The sequence below is a fragment of the Silurus aristotelis genome (assembly GCF_946808225.1).
Source record: "Silurus aristotelis genome assembly, chromosome: 28".
NCBI lineage: Eukaryota > Metazoa > Chordata > Actinopteri > Siluriformes > Siluridae > Silurus > Silurus aristotelis.
Genome location: NC_139601.1, coordinates 8,110,007 through 8,129,219, shown reverse-complemented (window position 1 = coordinate 8,129,219; position 19,213 = coordinate 8,110,007). Strand labels below are relative to the sequence as shown.

The window sequence follows — 19,213 nt, the reverse complement described above, 5'->3', positions numbered from 1 at the left end:
TACTACCATGGCGGGATGATTACTATAATGACACTGATGACAAAGTGCACAAGAGACAAATTCATCATAAAGCATTTATGATATTATAGCCCATAATATACACAAGAGTATTGCCACAGATAGCAAAGTGCTACTTTTGAAGAACAAAATCATCTTTATTTTAGTTGAATTTGAAGACATGATCACTGTTATTCTAGCCTTTCTATGTGTCTGGTTTTGAGGTAGAAATAAAGTTGATGTCAAGTCAGGAAGCTTTTATTGTAATTTTAACCATATATAGCTGACGCAGTACACAGTGAAATAAGACAACGTTCCTCCAGAACCCTGGCCACCAGAACCCTAGAGCTACATAACAGAAAAAACACAGAGCTAAGGACTAAAACACAGAGTGCTTGCCACATAAAGTGCATAGTGTACAACCTGATACAAACAGTGCAAGACAAGACAGTGCAAAGACAACACAAGAGAGTGTAGGACAAAAACACAAAATAGCGCCACCAGTAAACCTACTGTGCATTATACAGTGCAGTGTGTAAGAGAGAACTGGATACAGGTGTGTACTTGTAAATAACACAAAATGTAACATAAAAGGTTGTGCAAAACAGCAATATCAGCAGTCAAGTGAATGTGCAAAAAACAGCATTTAAATAATATATGGGTGGTACTGAAGACATGGATGTGTGAAATGAGTATTAGTGTGAGTTTGAGTTCAGTTTTGTAGCAGCTCAGTACACACAGTTGAGTGAGTGTGTGAGTTAAGTTCAGTTCTGTGTGTTGAGGAACCTTATGGCTAGATGTGAGGCCCGAATGCTTTGGAACTGTTTCCTTGATGGTAGGAGAGTGAAAAGTGTGTGTGAGGTGTGTGTGGGGTCATCCACAATGCTGTTGGCTTTGCAGATGCAGCGTGAGGTGTAAATGCCAGTGATAGAGGGGAGACTCCTATCTTCTCGGATGTTCTTACTATCCTCTGTAAGGTCTTGCAATCAGAGATTGCGCAGTTCCCAAACCAGGCAGTGATGCAGCTGCTTAGGATGGTTTCGATGGTAGAACATGGTCAGGATGGCAGGAGGGAGATGGGCTTTCATCAGGCTTCTCAGGAAGTAGAGACCCTGCTGGGTTTTCTAGGTGATGGAGCTGGTATTGAGTGACCAAGTAAAGCACTCTGCCAGATGAACACCAAGGAATTTGGTGCTGTTGATGATCTCCATGGAGGGTCCATCGATGATCAGTGGAGAATGGCTGCTCTGTGCTCTCTTGAAGTCAACACCAGACTGTTAGCTGTTGCACTCTGCCAGGAATGTTGTCTGGTCCAGCAGACTTCCGTGGGTTAACTTTGCATAGAGTTTTCCTCACTTCAGCTGTGGTTAGACAGAGCACCTGGTCACTGGATGGAGGGGTAATCTTCATCTCCGAAGTTGTCTTGTAGTTCGTGATCGCCTGGATGCCCTGCCACATGCGCTAGGTGTCTCTGCTGTCCTGGAAGTGGCCATGAATTCTCTTAGTGTGTGCATGCTTCGCCTTTCTGATGACACGGGACAGTTTGGCCTTTGCTTTTCGTAAGGCCTTCTTGTCCCTTTCTTTGAAGGCGGAGTCTCTAGATTTTAGCAGCGCACGCACCTTAGCGGTCGTCCATGGCTTCTAGTCAGAGTCTTTGGTGATGGTCTTGGAGATGGTCACGTCATCAATGCACTTGCCAATGTAGCTGGTTACTGATGATGTGTACTCCTCCAAGTTGATAAAACTCCCATTGGTTGCAGCCTCCCTAAAAAGTGGTCTGTATGCTGAGTATGCCTAGTGGTTAAGGCAGTGGCCTTTGGATCCAGGGGTTGTGGGTTTGAGTCCTGGACATACCAGGCTGCCAGCCTTTGGCCAGTGAGCAAGGCCTTTAACCCCCAATGGGTGCTTAGTTGTGGGAATGGGGATAAAGTACTCCACCATGGACAATCCCAAGCCCGATGCGAAAGGAGGAGGTTGGACATTAAAATAGCAACCCAAACAAGTAACACAACTTCTATGGAAATGGCAAGTAAGCCATCAGGCCCTTGTTGTCCAATGCACCTAATGATCCAGGAGAACTTAAAAAATAATATACACTGACCAGGCATAAAATTTTGACCTTATAACATTATGACTTGTGAGTGATTGTCTCTTCATCATGGCACCTGTTAGTGGGTTTGATATATTAGGCAGTAAGTGAACAGTTTGTCCTCAAAGTTGATGTGTTAGAAGCAGGTAAATTTGGTATGTGATCAAGGATTTGACTGTGTTTGACAACTACCAAATTGTAATGGCTAGACGACGTGGTCAGAGCATCTCCAAAACTGCAGCTCTTGTGGGGTGTCCCCGGTCTGCAGTGGTCAGTATCAGTCAAAAGTGTCTAAGGAAGAAAGAGTGGTGAACTGGCTACAGGGTCATGATGACAGGGCGAAGGCTCATTGATGCACGTGTGGTCTGATCCATTAGACGAGCTACTGTAACTCAAATTGCTGAAGAAGTTAATGCTGTTAATGTTTGATGGGTCAGGACTGTTTTGGAAGGAAAAAGGGGACCAACACAATATTAGGCAGGTGGTCATAAAGTTATGCCTGATCGGTGGTCATTAAGTAATGCCTGGTAAGTGTATTATTAAGCATTTATACATTGTTAAGAGTCAGGATCACAGTAAGAGACTTGAGGGGTAGACTATAGCTGATGATTTTGAAAGACTACTCTTCCAAACAAAAAATGTTAGATAATAACTACCAGACTAAGGAACCTGTGCATTTTAGATGCTCAGAGGAATGTCTTTCTTACAACAATTCCAAACAACTTCTTCTTATTCACATTTCTTTATAGGTATTTTGTGTCTATTGTGTCTATCATCTTTTACCATTTAGCATTTCCAATGCCTTGCACAGCTCTCGTAGTAAGTTGATGACAGTTCATACAGATTCCTGTTACTCAGGTAACCTTAAATTTGTTTTTTACTGTAATTTTTTACACAGATATTAACTATAGGACAATGTCACCAGCAGGAAGCAATCTGGGAACTACTGCAGACAGAGTCAGCTTACATCAAGAACTTACATGTCATCACAGATGTAAGCTGTACTTCCAAAATATTGCATCACCTTATAATGCCTCAGTTTTCTTTGTACTTTGTGTTCTAATTTAGTGGTCAGTTAATAAAGCTTTTCAATGCTGTGTGTGTGTGTGCGTGTGTGTGTGCGTGTGTGTGTGTGTGTGTGTGTGTGTAGTTGTTTCTATGTGGTTTGTTGAACCTACAGGAGAGTGGGCTACTGTGTAATATCAATCCTTCACGTCTTTTTGGAAACATCCAGGAGATTGTGCATATGCACATTTTGTTCTGGGCTGAGGTCCTGCTACCTACACTGGAGCGATCTAGGCAGAGCCGCACTATGCTAAACCCTGTAGACCTGTGTCAAGGTTTTAGTACTGTGAGTACACACAAAGAAATTCAAGACCAGTTGTTCATATGTTTACAATTTAAAAGGTAACCTGGAAACAGGTGCATTTCCCCCTTGTGTAAAAAAAAAATGTTGTTGCTAGATGGAATCAACTTTTTCTTAATTTTTCATCCCTTCCCACTGAAGTGTATCACCTAGAAGTATACAACAATGTAAAACAAGGCCTCATTTTTGCTAAAACCTGGCATGGAGAATAGTAAGTTCTGTTTATGCCTTCCTAGTCATCAGATCTGAATCGAATAGAATTTGTTTCACATGTAGGAGATTCACAACATGAACATGTTCCTGAAATATACAGTGAGGAAAATAAGTATTTGAACACCCTGCTATTTTGCAAGTTCTCCCACTTAGAAATCATGGAGGGGTCTGAAATTGTCATCGAAGGTGCATGTCCACTGTGAGAGACATAATCTAAATATATGATTTTTAAACTATTTATTTGTATGATACAGCTGCAAATAAGTATTTGAACACCTGTCTATCAGCTAGAATTCTGACCCTCAAAGACCTGTTAGTCTGCCTTTAAAATGTCCACCTCCACTACATTTATTATCCTAAATTAGATGCACCTGTTTGAGGTCGTTAGCTGCATAAAGACACCTGTCCACCCCATACAATCAGTAAGAATCCAACTACTAACATGGCCAAGACCAAAGACCTGTCCAAAGACACTAGAGACAAAATTGTACACCTCCACAAGGCTGGAAAGGGCTATGGGGAAATTGCCAAGCAGCTTGGTGAAAAAAGGTCCACTGTTGGAGCAATCATTAGAAAATGGAAGAAGCTAAACATGACCGTCAATCTCCCTCAGACTGGGGCTCCATGCAAGATCTCACCTCGTGGGGTCTCAATGATCCTAAGGACGGTGAGAAATCAGCCCAGAACTACACGGGAGGAGCTGGTCAATGACCTGAAAAGAGCTGGGACCACCGTTTCCAAGGTTACTGTTGGTAATACACGAAGACGTCATGGTTTGAAATCATGCATGGCACGGAAGGTTCCCCTGCTTAAACCAGCACATGTCCAGGCACGTCTTTAGTTTGCCAATGACCATTTGGATGATCCAAAGGAGTCATGGGAGAAAGTCATGTGGTCAGATAAGACCAAAATAGAACTTTTGGGTCATAATTCCACTAAAAGTGTTTGGAGGAAGAAGAATGATGAGTACCATCCCAAGAACACCATCCCTACTGTGAAGCATGGGGGTGGTAGCATCATGCTTTGGGGGTGTTTTTCTGCACATGGGACAGGGTGTCTGCACTGTATTAAGGAGAGGATGACCTGGGCCATGTATTGCGAGATTTTGGGGAACAACCTCCTGCCCTCAGTTAGAGCATTGAAGATGGGTCGAGGCTGGGTCTTCCAACATGACAATGACCCGATCACACAGCCAGGATAACCAAGGAGTGGCTCTGTAATAAGCATATCAAGGTTCTGGTGTGGCCTAGCCAGTCTCCAGACCTAAACCCAATAGAGAATCTTTGGAGGGAGCTCAAACTCTGTGTTTCTCAGCGACAGGCCAGAAACCTGACTGATCTAGAGAAGATCTGTGTGGAGGAGTGGGCCAAAATCCCTCCTGCAGTATGTGCAAATCTGGTGAAAAACTACAGGAAACGTATGACCTCTGTAATTGCAAACAAAGGCTACTGTACCAAATATTAACATTGACTTTCTCAGGTGTTCAAATACTTATTTGCAGCTGTATCATACAAATAAATAGTTAAAAAAATCATACATTGTGATTTCTGGATTTTTTTTTTTAGATTGTCTCTCACAGTGGACATGCACCTACGATGACAATTTCAGACCCCTCCATGATTTCTAAGTGGGAGAACTTGCAAAATAGCAGGGTGTTCAAATACTTATTTTCCTCACTGTATGCAGAAATTGCTTTATGCAATTATATTATCAATGCACCATAATATCAAAAGAAATTAACATCGTGTTTGCAATCTGAGCTGTTAATTAAGTGCAGCAGTTCCACCCACCATTCATATGGGGTGTCTACTAAATGGCATAAATGTCAATGTGAATATAGTGCTCTAAATAAAGTGCTCTGTGAATGTATGTCTGGGTTACTGGTGTAAGTGACAAACATAACATGAGTCAGTTTGTAACTTTTGTAAAGTTTCTGTTCTTTTTCATATTGATTCTTTTGATATAGTATCTATTATAGTTTTTTTAGTTTAAGTATTGTTTTTGTTGGTATTTAAAAACCCAGCCCTTGATCTTATGTTTTAAAGAAAGATAAGAATACCACTTTACTTCAATTTACTTTTATTTTTTAAGGTGTATGTGTGTACGGGGGGGTGCTGACTAATCGATTATCAAAATATAAGCTGTAGTACATCACGTTTGAAAGTTAACTGTTGAAGACAAATGCTTCAAAGAGAGAATGGAATGGAGAAACGCCTCAAGCTAACAGACTTGATTAAAAAAGGGGGAAAAAATATGCATTGGTGTGCAAATGCATAAGCATTCGCTGAAAACCACAACAGTGACTTAAAAAAATGAATCATTTACTGATGCTGTTATTTGCTGCTTTAAGATTTAATGTTTGTTCGCACCGTTTTAATTTAATCCATAACTCTGTTGCGAGCAACAGTTTACACAATAGCACTTCATTTAACTGTACCATTTTCACATGATGAGGATTATACAATTTCTTCTTACCGTGCTGATATTTGGCCTTCATCCGTATTACGAGTGTGTTTTCTTTTCATGTGCTCGTGCATCACTAATCTTTGCATAATTTGCAGGTTACAGTCTTTGTTGCCCTGGATGACTTTGGACGCACACTTTTGCCTGCTGCCGTTTGACCTGTAATTTCCGCCGTTTCACAGGCGGCTGGGTTATCTTGCCGTCACGCTAACCTGTAGCTTGAGCAAAAACGCAAAAGAATTAATAGTGCTAGCATTAGCCGCTGGCCAATTCCTGGTTAGCTCCTAACACTAGCGCTATAGCTTCTTTAGCATTTCCATGCATGCACAAAACAAATCTTATTTCTGGTGTGGAGTGAGTAGTCACAGTAACACTGCGCTAACTTTACTTTCTTTTTATACCCCTGGTATTGTTTTCAAGATTAATAATAATGAAAAACTGCACTCAAAGTGTGAGGTGGAGACTAAACAACTTGCGGTCTGCCACATAATACAGTCCTGAGGAAAGTCTGATTTTAGTCCATATTCAATTCAATTCATTTTTATTTGTATAGCGCTTTTAACAATAAACATTGTCTCAAAGCAGCTTTACACACATAATGTGGTGATTAAAAGTTAATATGTTCTTTACAAGTAAATTTGTCGCTGATGAGCAAGCCGGTGGCGACTGTGGTAAGGAAAAACTCCCTGAGATGGCATAAGGAAGAAACCTTGAGAGGAACCGGACTAAAGAGGGAACCCATCCTCATCTGGGTTACACCGAATGTCCATTTACAGCAGATATACGATGTTGCGGGGTACAGTGATGATGATCAGAAGCGAAAAGTAGTCCTAAGTCAGTTTAGCAGACTGTTGACATTACCTACAGTCCAATCCATCCTCAAAGCGCCCGTTCTTACTCATGGATTTTCATGGAACCACCCAAGGCGTTGATAAGAAACCATCCCAAGCTGCACAGAGTGGCCTCCAGTCGAAGAGGACACTATCCAGAGGCAGGCCTGGACGAAGTGGGAAGATCCACGGGAGGTGCTGGTCAATGACCTAAAAAGAGCTGGGACCACAGTGACAGTGGTCACTGGAGCCTCAGGAGCATGTTTAACGAGAGAGAGAGAGAGAGAGAGAGAGAGAGAGAGAGAGAGAGAGAGGGTGACAGGAAGAGAAGGATATGGATTATTAAGTGTCCTTATTGTTGTATGAAAGTTAAGAGAGGAGGGTAGAGGGTGACAGGAAGAGAAGGATATGGATTATTAAGTGTCCTTATTGTTGTATGAAAGTTAATATCACTGTGCAGTTTGGACTCCGGCAAGACTCGCTATGGCAGCATTGCTAAAAGGGAAAACCAGAAGGTAACACAGACATGAGGGATCTCTGGGATAAGAGACGACCCACCACACCACCGTCAACAAACCAGAGTGAACGTGTGAATGTAAGGGGACGACAGCATACAAATATCCCAGTTCACCAAACACTCTATATCCATGTTCCCTCCAGATCTGCGCCTTTACCTAAGAAAAAGATCTACTGATCAAAGGCTTGTCTAAATAAATGTTTTCAACCTCGACTTGAACACTGAGACTGTGTCTGAGTCCCGAACACTGATTGGAAGGCTGTTCCATAACTGGGCTTTATAAGAGAAAGAGCTGCCCCCTGCTGTAGTCTTCATTATTTGAGGAACCAACAGATAGCCTGCACCTTTCGATCTAAGTAGGCGTGGAGGATCATACTGGTACGGAATTAACTCGGATACTGCGTTGTGAGACCCTTAAGTGCTTTATACTTCAGTAGTAGTGTTTTATAATCAATGCGAGATTTGATTGGGAGCCAGTGTAGACTGATTAAAACCGGAGTGATGTGGTCATATTTCCTTGATCTAGTGAGGACTCTTGCTGCTGCATTCTGAACTAACTGAAGCTTATTTATGCACTTACTCACACACCCAGACAGTAAAGCTTTACAGTAGTCTAATCTGAAAGTAACAAAAGCATGAACTAGTTTTTCTGCATCCTGTAACGACATCATATTTCTAATTTTAGCAATATTTCTAAGGTGAAAGAAGGCGATCCTGGTAATATTATTCACGTGAGCCTCAAAGGAAAGACTAGGGTCAATAATCACACCAAGGTCTTTGTTCATGTTCCACATGAAAAAACGATTGTTTTTGGTACACGTGTGTAAACATTCCACTTCCACTGTTTCACTGTTTTTAAGGTCATTTCGTTGCTGAATGGTGAAATATTTCCAATTAGATGCATAGGGCAGATGGATATATTGCTCTGTGACAAAAATCTTTTTCAAACCTTTAAATGCATTCTGCTGTTAATGTATACTGTTTAAATTCTTAAAGAATTATGGTATGATTAAATTCTGTGTGTTTAGTTTGGTTATAGATTCAGACCTTACATCCATTACTGCTTGGAAGAAGAGAGCTGCATGGAGTATATGCGTACATTACTGAAGGACAATGAACTCTTCAGGATCTATGTTACAGTAAGAGTTTCATAATCAGCACGGCTGGCATATGTGGTACAAAACCCATGATTTAGCTCTCTTACTAGTATTAGCTAGTTATTAATTAGTATTAGTATTACTAAAAGTAAAACTGATAATACTTGTATTAATTAGTCTTAAATTATTCCATGGGGAAACAAGGAATGTGATACTGTGATGATACAGTGATAAGTAAGATGTATCCAAGATTTTTGTAGTCATTAAAAACCCATAAACTCCTATGACTCATAAGGCAATAAGGTACATTTTATTTATGAGTTTGTTAGTTTAGTCCATGAGCAGTACTAGAATCTTTGTGTGTTTAGACCTCAGTACTGGCAAACAGTCACTACTGGAACCTTCTCCTCTGTAGCCTCAACTGCTGAGCCCTATGTTTCAATACATTTGTATAAAATTAATTGGCCAGTTTTAGAAATATGTGTAGAACAGTTTGGCTCAATTGTATGAATTACTAATCTTCAGGATAGAATTTCTATTATTTTTTTATTTTATTATTAAATAGAGTCCTAGACCTTTTTGTTTTTTAAATTTTGTGTAGTTATATTCCGGATAGGTGTAGTAGAGGCTATTCCAATTTGATTAGCTTTGACTGTGGATTGTTTTGCAGTGGGCAGAGACCCATAAACAGTGCAGTCGATTGAAGCTGACTGACATGCTGGTAAAACCTCACCAGAGACTCACCAAGTACCCACTACTACTCAAGAGCATTCTGAAAAAGACTGATGAGCAAATAGCTCGTGAAGCCCTCTCCAGAATGGTAAGTAGGTGCAATATATGTATAGAGTGAACTTGACATCTTATGACAAGCTACGATACATAATTAAAAAAGAGATTAGGTCACATGATGCTGTTTGTTACTTCAGGTAGCTTCTGTAGAAGGCTTCATTAACAGTGTGGACTCTCAGATGAGACAGCGAGAGGAGAAACAGAAGCTGGCAGCCATTGCTATCCGTATTGAGGCCTATGAGCCAGTGGAAGGTGCTACTGATGAGGTAGAAAAGGTGAGAAAATTCAGATAAATCTAGAAAAAGCACAGTCCGGCTAAATTTTGATCATGTCACTTGTCATGATATATTGTATTCCCCAGATCCTCAAAGAATATAATCAGTTTGACCTGACAGCTCCTGTGCTAGGTCCCTTGGCAGATGAAACACGTCAGCTTTATCTGGAGGGAGCACTCAGGATGAAAGAAGGGAAGGATAGTAAGGTAAAAAGTCAGTTCTGTAATTGATTTCACAAATTTCTGCTAATATTGTGAATACACACTTCATTTAGCCACACAGCATCTATAATATAACAGTTTTTGCTAAAAAAAATAAAGCACAACTTTCTACAGTCTACAGATGTTAATGTGAATGCTTGGAACTTGTCCAAAAAGGATTTTTTTAAAATATTGCCAGGTCTCCAAGAGCACAAAATTGCCAATGAAATTGGTAGAGAAGGGTGCCACTCTCAATCACCCCTATTAGTCAATGGCTGCGTTTGCACTTTGCATTAACATGTGGCCTGTATCCGGATGTTGTCTACGTACATATTGAAAAGACAAGTGGAAACACGCTTCTGATCGGAATGTTATCCGATCAGCGTATTATGGTCCAGAGGTAGTGGAGGACTCATCATGATCGGATCTCAGTGTAATGTAAACGCAATCCAGCCATCGTGTCTGCATTCGCAGGTCGACGTCACGCAAAACCCCGTCCCCTCCCTACCAATGCACGTAGCTGTGTGGTTTTGCGGTACAACCGAAGGCAGAGTACATCGCAAAAATTAGTGGTAAGTTTGCCTGCTCCCCTAAAGTTGCAGAACTAAGTTGCCTTCATTCGAAAGCACATTTTTCCCGCTACAGCTGGCAACGTTCTCGGAACCACATGTTTGTTTTTAACATTTCCACAACGGAATCTATGCACCTAATTTCTAACTGCAGCCTTCTCATCCTTCTCATTTTGCAGGATTAGTAATATGTCCCGCAACTAAAAATGATTATCAAAAGGAAACCCATCGCCTGCAGACTTATTTAAATATTGTGCTGAAAAGACAGATCCGATATGTTATCCAGAAGTCAGTTGATTTTGCAAAGTGAAAAAGCGGTGTGCCATTATTGACTGATGAGCCGATATGCTTGATCAGATCATGGTGATCGCATGTTAATGTCAAGTGTAAACGCAGCCACTGTGTCACTAGTTCCTCATGACCATCAATTCGTTAATTCAGGCATGGGTGGATAGACCTTTTCTCTGAATGTGATATGTTGACATTATGTTAAAGATGTGGTTAGTTGGATTTAGGTGCCATGGAGGAAGCCTTTGTCTCCTTAATTGGTAGCTAAAGAAAATAAGGGGGAAAAATAGCACTTTGCATAGCACATTTGAACCCTACATATAACTCTGCTCATACATATTTTTGAAAAAAATCTTTTTTGATGTTTCTTTTTAGATGGATGTGCATTGTTTCCTGTTCACTGATGTGCTGTTGATTACCAAGCCAGTAAAACGTGTAGAAAAGGTCAAGGTGATTCGGCAGCCACTGATCATTCGTAATATAGTGTGCAGGGATTTGAAGGACCCAGGAGCCTTTCTCCTAATCTACCTCAACGAGTTCGGCAGTGCTGTAGCCTCCTACTGCTTCCAAGCTAATAGTGCCACTCATAGATGCAGCTGGGTAGAGGCGATTTACAATGCTCAGGTATCTGCATACTTATGAAGCACATTTTCAAACATTCAGCTGTTGAAACAGTTATCCACAAAACATATACAATTCCAGAAATAGTGAAAAAAACATGACTAGCTCCTTGCTAGTTTATTTACTAAATGTAAAGACCTAAAAATGCAAAGATAACTGGTATGTGGTTAATAGTCTATTTTTAGTAGTTACCAGCCCAAAAGAAGGTCAAAAATTCATAACATCCCATATTTCAATCTACAGATTGTAAACCTTTTTTATTGTGAAAAGGGGTGAATTATAATCAATGTGGTAAAATCAAACATCATCTGTTTAGATGACCATGTTGAACCTTTTGTCCCATGTAAAATGTATTTATTTATGTAGAATCAACTTGAAAGGCTTTGCTCTGTATCACTGAGGGCTAAGAGAGATGAGGAAGAAGAGGATGAAATAGAGAGCAGCATTTCCACATCCAGTTCCCCATCTCTTCAGCATAAAGAACCCCTACAAAAAAGGTAAGGAATAGAGCTCTCTTCAAAAAAAAAAAAAAAAAAAACTATATTAGCTCATTTTGTTTTAACATAATAAATAAATTATACATTGCAGCAACAACCATTTCAAACATTTTAGTAATTTCTTATGTCTTTCCAGCAGATCCACTGAGACGCTCTCAGTTGTCTTAATGGAACAACCTGATGAGGTAAAAAGACCATTGCTCTTGGACTCGGAACAGGTATCTCTCCAAAGTGATCTGTATTCTGATTCATCATTCACAAAAGATGCACTTCCTACTGATAACAATCAAACTCTGAAGAAGCGGAATGATCTGGTATCTATCAAACTGGATCCTGAAAGTCGTTCTAGGTCTATAGATAGTGATTATGGAACACTCTTGCCTGAGTCCCTCATCCCTATTTTGGACCTGAAGGAAGGGATGAAGAGAGAGCAGACTGAAACAGAAGTGACCAACACTGGAAAAGTAGAGGGGGCCTATGAGGAAGATGATGAAGCAGATGTTGGTGGTAATGCAGATGACTCCATTGCCTGGAATGGCTCACAGATCAATGTTAGGGAGACCAAATTTTTCGGTGAACAATACAACCTTCAGCATTCGCAAATGGAACTCTTGCAACCAAACTCTTACAATGCCTCACAAGAGTGTTGCTCACTAACATTATGGCGCCATTCACCCATCCATACACGTACAGAGAACTTTGCCCTCAGGTCGTGTTCTGAGGATAATCTTCTCCAGTGGCTTTCTTCTCCCGTGGATTATTCCAGGATCAGCAACCGCAACCTTAGCAAGAGCCTGACACAGCTCAGTGAAAGCAGTGAGCACTTACAGGCCAAACATGGGCAGTCCTCAGACCCCAGTGCTCTGTCAGATAAAGTAACAGATACTCTAATTAGAGCAGAGGACCGAATTTTTCACAGAGCCATGAGTTTTTTTAATGATGAAAATGTGAGAGAGTGTGATTCAGTGGCATCACAGCAGCTTCACCTGCATAGAAAACTGACCAAAGCTCAGCTGCAAAGGATGAGGACCACCATGGTGCTTAACTCAACCCTCACAGCTTCGTAAGTCTTAAATTTTAATGCTCTATAGATAAAGAAACCCAGATGTAGAGGGAGTAAGTAGCAGAGCTAGTATACTTTTTGGTTTGTGATTTAATTTTAAAACTGTTATAATTGTTGTCTTGGTTCAGATGATCCTAGAATGTTGAGTAGTAAAAGTCAATCAATTACAATTCATGTTTAAATCAGAAGTGTCAATAAATTAAATTATTTAATCATGATAAATTGCATAATTGTCATGCGTTAACTCGTGATTAATCGCAATTTACTGTAATTTCCGGACTATTAAGCGCACCCAAATATAAGCCGCACCCATTGAATTTTACAAAGATTTTTATTTTGAACATAAATAAGCCGCAGGTGTCTACATTTAAACTAATGAACCTTACACAGGCTTTAACGAAAGACAGGTGTAACAGGTGAAATATGTTGTGGCTCCTTTTAGAGCAGAGCGGCATTTTGAGAATAAGCTGCCGCCGCATTTTTCCGGTATTACTGCATGTGTGAAAGACCGAGGAATATGTCCTTATTATTTTCTGATGCGTATTTCTAAGTTTCTTTGACTATCCCGTAACGCTGTTGCCAAGAAAAATAAAAAAGCACAAGTTTTGCAAACCTGTCTGTGCTTATATGATTTCTGTTGCAACTGGAGTTAGCGAGCTCTCCCTTAACCCAGACTCAACGCGTTACAATGGCTTGTATCTAAACAGTAGCCTACCAAGAAAGTCATTGTTCACTGTCTTCCTCCTTCCTTTCACAACAATTTCTCTCGGGAGTTTTTCTTTTGGCATCGTCGTGCGTTTAAAAATCACCATCGGTGAATCTTTTCTCTCGATGCCGTGCAGCTCAGAACACAGGTGAAGTGCGTTTTTTAATGCCCGGTTGTTTTCAGCGTGACTAATGATTCGCATTTTCTGTAGACAGTCCGAGTGAGCGGCAGGTCAAACGTCAGAGGAACCTCATCCATATTTATGATGTGGTGCGGCCCGATTCAGTGGGAGCGCGTCTGATTTAATATAAAGAGTTTTATTGGTTAACCTGAACCCGTTCAAAAATTTCATTGGTCTAATGTTATGGGGCTCAGTTTTTTGGCTTAAAGCTTGTGAAACCGGGAAAAACCCAGGAAAAATCCATAAATTAGCCAACCAATTAGAAACCAAACTCAACAATGAGCTAGAGATGCAATATTTGCTTAGAGGATGTTGATAAAGATGTATAGAGAAGGTCAGAAGGAGTTGCATCGTGTGTTTGTGGATCTAGAGAAAGCGTACAAAAGGGTGCCAGGAGAAGAGTTGTGGTATTATATGAGGTGTGTCAGAGAAGTATGTGAGGGTGGTGCAAGACATGTATGAGGACAGTGTGACAACAGTGGAGTGTGCAGTAGTAACGACAGACTGGTTTAACGTGGAGGTTGGACTGCATCAAGGATCTCCTCTGAGCCCTTTCCTGTTTGAAGTGGTGATGGGCAGGTTGACGGACGAGGTCAGACAGGAGTCCCCATGGACTATGAAGTTTGTGGTGAGAGTAGGGAGCAGGTAGAAAAGAGTCTAGAAAGGTTAAGGTACACACTGGGGAATGAAAGTCAGTAGGAGTAAGACAGAGTACATGGGTGTGAATTAGAGAGAGGGCAGTGGAGTTGTGCATTTGCAGGGAGAAGAGGTGTTGAAGGTGGAGGAGTTCAGATAGCTGAGGTCAACTGTGCAATGTAATGGAGAGTGTGTTAGAGAAGAGAAGAAAAGAGTGCAGGCAGGGTGGAGTGGGTTGAGAAGAGTGGAAGGAGTGATTTGTGATAGAAGGGTATCTGCAAGAGTGAAGGGGAAAGTTTATAAGACTGTGGTGAGACCTGCGATGTTGTATGGTTTGGAGGTAAAGGTGGCAGGGTTAAAGATGCTTTGATTATCATTGGGAGTGACGATGATGGTCAGGATTAGAAACAAGTTTATTAAAGGGATGGTGCATGTAGGAAGTTTTGGAGACAAAGCGGGGGAGGTGCGATTGAGATGGTAGAAGAAGGAGGAAAAGAGGAAGGCCAAGGAGAAGGTTTAAGGATGTAGTGGACAGGGTAGTATGGAGAAAGTTATTGTAGTTAATGTACAAATTATTGTCTCTAATGTATCTTAAACAAATAACAATGATAATTACACAATGTAAAGTAAAAATAAAACAAATTAACCTGCATTTTACCTTTGAAAGGTGTCGTAGCTGGCAGAAGGTAGAAGGTTTTAATTTAATGCTTGATTTGAGACTTGGCGCGTCAGTAAAACAAATGTTTAGTGATTAGAAATTATTTGTAATATTATTATATTATTATATTATATGTTATATTATTTTTTTTATATCTGAGTATGGAAAGGACATCGTAAATAAATGTGTGTTGTGAGGGAGGTTTTGATTTCGCTTTTTATATTTATTTATTTATATAATAAAATAAAAATTGTCAAACAGAATTTGCGCGTAAATAAATTTGTGCCGTTAAAACGAATGAGTTAATGCGTTCATTTTGTCAGCCCTAGTTTACATACAACACTATTAATTTGTGACATTTGATGATGACGAACAATATTTACAAAATTTACAAAGATCACTGCATGCCAAGTATGCATATTAAAAGATGTATGCAAAATAAACAGACAAAAGAGTGTCAAAATAGAAGTAAACAGTTACAGCTAAGATAGAATATTAGGGATCAACAATTGCTTGAGCTATTATAATTATTTTTGCATTACAATAAAAAAATTTTTTTTTTCTGAGTTACACCTTGTATATTTGAGCACAGTGCTGTCTCAACATGCTGTGTATTTATCTCCTTTGTGTATTCATTTTTTTCTATTTTCTTCTCTTTCCTAGGGAAGTGTAGTCACTGAGGCAGTCGGAAGCATATGCCATTAGCTGTTCTGTTAGTAATCTCTCCATTGACAGAATTACCATTATCATCAGGAGAGATGTGTAATAACAACAGCTAAATAAACAGTATCAACGCCTTTGCATTTATCAAACATCCAGTGATTAACACTATTTTCACATAGACATGTATTTTCAAGAATTTCTGTCACAGGGTCAGAATCTTTGTGTAAGGGAAATCCTGCATGAAGAAGTTGCACAAAAAATGTGGAAAATTGATTTTTTTTTTTACCTTGTAGTATTACTAAACTAAAGGGCTAACCAGAGTATTTGCATCTGTATAGACCCAAACTGTGCTCTGCTCTACAGTCAAAATAATCCTATGCATCAAGATGCCAGTACCATTTGCTTTTTTTTTTTCAAAAGTCTTTGAAACGTTTTATATCAAAATAAGGGCACATTTATGCATCAAGAATGTCATTAAGGTGAACACATGTAAGAAACGTCCATGTGCAAATGGTTTATTTACCTAAAACTGATGTTTTTGTGTGATACCATTTTAAACCTAAGTACCGTATGATTAGGTTCTAAGTATGATTATATAGGCCCTTTTTTCCATTTGATCTTTTTTTTTTTTTTTTTTTTTACATATAATATCAAAAAGGTTATAAGTGCCATAAACATTTAAACTTCATGTAGATGACCTGTATTTATCACAATGCCAGTTGTGGATGTATTAGCATGCTTACTGGTGATTATTTAATAATATTTTAAAACCTGGTCCCAAAATATTGTGATAGATAGACATTCAAATGAGAATATATCCTGCTCACATATTAAACTAAATCAGATAGTTTAAATAAACAGAAAAATTCTTGCTTTGGTTTTTGAATCCCAAAGTCTTGTTTGAGTACTCTGGGTTTAGCAGTACATGCCTCTAAACCATGATTTATTTTGAAGCTATTGTAATCAAACTTGGAAGGTTTGCTATTTATAGTACTGAAAATATTTATTAAGGTGTACTTGTTTATAAGTAGTAGATTTCAATTCCTTGTATCAAATATTATTGTTGTGATTTCTTGTCGATAAGTTTAGATTTTTGTTTTAATCATTTCAAATGGTAGCATTGTCTTTGTCAGTGTACATATTAAAGGCTGAATTTAATGAGTTTACAGATCAAATGCATTGTACTACAGTAACCCCTCTACCAAATAAAATGTTCAAGCTGTTTCAGGTTCAGTTTGTCTTCATATTGTAACAAATACATTTGCTTTTATTTAAAATGTTATGTAAAGTTAGTCTGTCCATAGCCACCAGAGGCCACACTGCTGCACTGTTTTCATTGTTGGCTCAATTTACTGAGTTTGTAACAGCTGCAGAACAGGAAGCTGAGCTCATATAAACTAAGGACCAGGTTTCCAGCCTTTCTGTTACTGATCAGCAGCAGTCCAACAACAACAACAAGCCGGAGAGTACAGAGACTAATCGAAATGAGTATGTAAAAGCATCGCTACCTACTTAGATCCTGAAAGATGGATTATTTGATATTTGTGCTAGAACTTCAGAAATTCTTCTTTTAATACTAAAAACATTTCTCATAATATGTTAGTGAAATGTAAAAAAAAAAAAAAAAAAAAGATCTATATATTTCTGGTATATATGTCAGCAAAGCAGTCATGAGCAGCTTGTTGAGCTAGAAGTAGTACTAAATCTTCTTACAGTCTCTGGATAAGCTCCCTGGAGTTTTATTGAAAGAGACAGGGAAAAAAACTTTGTTTTTTAGAAGGCATCAAGCAAGAGAGCCCACAAATAAATTACATTTATATATAATTACTTTTCTGTCAAAAGTTTGGAAACACCTACACTTTTAATCACTTTTGAGACATTAGCATGGTTCTTTACTTTATATGCAACAACCTTGGTAAAAGGCAAAAACAAAGAAGAAGTGAATAACTGGAAGAAAGTTCTGTGGATTGAGGAGTCCAAATGTTACATTTTTGGCTTGAACAGAAGAACTTCGTGTAAAAAGGGCGAATCGTCTTGTAAGTAAAAGCTTACTGGTTTGGCATTGTTTTGGAGCAGGGAAGGTTGGAGATCTATTTTGGGTGAAAGGAATACTGAACCAAAATGGCTACCATTCTATACTTCAAAGCCATGCAATTCCATCTGGACTGCGACTTATTGTGGCTAACTTCACTATGCAACAATGATCTAAGCATACGTTCAAAAACAGTACAAACTGGAGTGTTTCCAGCCATAAATCCCTTTGTACTGCTCAGGAATGAACTAGATTAAAAGATCAGGAAGAAATATTCATTCTTCTTCATCTTTTCGCTGCTCCTGTTGGGGGTCGCCACAATGGACCACTCGTCTCCATACCACCCTTTCATTTACATCTGCCTCTTAAAAATTTACTACTTGCATGTCTTCTCTCACCACATCCATAAACCTTATTCTTGGCCTTTCTCTATCCTTGATGCAATCCCACCTCCACCTTTAACCAGTCTGTCGTTCGTACTGGACACTTCACTGCTGTCACTCTGTCCTCATACATGTCCTGCACCAACATCACATACTTCTCTGCCACACCTGACTTACAGGTATACTTATACTTATACAATACTACAACTCCTCTATTGGCACTCTGTCGTACGCTTTCTCTAAATCCACAAACAAAAATTGCACTCTTTCTGACCTTCTCTATACTTCTCCATCAACATTTCTTAAAGCAAATATTGCATCCGTAGTGCTCTTCAGGGGCATTAAACCATAATGTTGCTCACAGATGGTCTCCTCTTCTCTCAGTCTGGCTTCCACTACTCTTTCCCATAACTTAATTATGTGACTGATCAACTTTATTCCTCTGTAGTTACTGCAGGTCTGCACATCTCCTTTATTTTTTATTATTCTAAACCAACACACTGCTTCTCCATTCTTCAGGCATCCTCTCACCTTCAAAAAATCTTGTTAAACAATCTACTTAAAACCTCTACTGCCATCTCTTCTGAACATTTCCATGCTTCTAATGATATGTTATCTAGGCCAACCGACTTTCCACTCTTCATCCTCTTAATAGCTGCCCTCACTTCCTCCTTACTAATCCTATGCACTTTCTGCTTTACTATTTCCATCATCCAACCTTCTCTCTCTCTCTCTCTCTCTCTCTCTCTTCATTAGCTAATCAAAATACTCCCGCCATCTTCCCAACACAACTCTCTTCACTTGTCGACACATTTCCATCTGCATTCTTTATTGCCCTAACTTGCAGCACATCCTTCCCAGCTCGGCCCCTCTGCCTCACCAATCAGTACGAATCATTTTCTCCTTCCTTAGTGTCCAACTTCTTATACAGCTCATAATATGTTTTTCCTTAGCTTTTGCCAAATCCCTCTTCACCTATTGCTGCCTACTTTTCATTTTTCTCCCTATCCCATGTCTGTTTTCTATACGTCCTCATTTTAACACCATGTCTCTTAATCATCCTTTTTCTTTTCAAATGTC

At 39.4% G+C, this 19,213-nt stretch overlaps 1 protein-coding gene and 1 long non-coding RNA gene across 6 annotated transcripts in view; both read left to right on the top strand.

Annotated features, from left to right (window-relative positions):
- Positions 1-16,941, top strand: part of plekhg5a (pleckstrin homology domain containing, family G (with RhoGef domain) member 5a) — a 52,787-nt gene extending 35,846 nt beyond the window's left edge. For 3 of the 5 annotated variants that reach the window (XM_083534084.1, XM_083534081.1, XM_083534085.1), the window contains 10 exons: positions 2,985-3,080; positions 3,237-3,437; positions 8,504-8,614; positions 9,243-9,392; positions 9,499-9,636; positions 9,723-9,842; positions 11,069-11,317; positions 11,681-11,811; positions 11,948-12,874; positions 15,719-16,941. In XM_083534084.1, the coding sequence (XP_083390210.1) occupies positions 2,985-3,080; positions 3,237-3,437; positions 8,504-8,614; positions 9,243-9,392; positions 9,499-9,636; positions 9,723-9,842; positions 11,069-11,317; positions 11,681-11,811; positions 11,948-12,874; positions 15,719-15,728 (2,133 nt within the window). In that variant the 3' untranslated portion in view covers positions 15,729-16,941. The remainder of the gene's footprint in view (positions 1-2,984; positions 3,081-3,236; positions 3,438-8,503; positions 8,615-9,242; positions 9,393-9,498; positions 9,637-9,722; positions 9,843-11,068; positions 11,318-11,680; positions 11,812-11,947; positions 12,875-15,718) is intronic. The other 2 variants (XM_083534083.1, XM_083534082.1) reach the window with 2 other exon arrangements.
- LOC310722044 lies at positions 12,985-14,839 on the top strand. Its single transcript, XR_014532273.1, has 2 exons — positions 12,985-13,121; positions 13,162-14,839. It is a non-coding gene; the product is annotated as an uncharacterized lncRNA (long non-coding RNA).
- Positions 16,942-19,213: the final 2,272 nt, after the last annotated feature.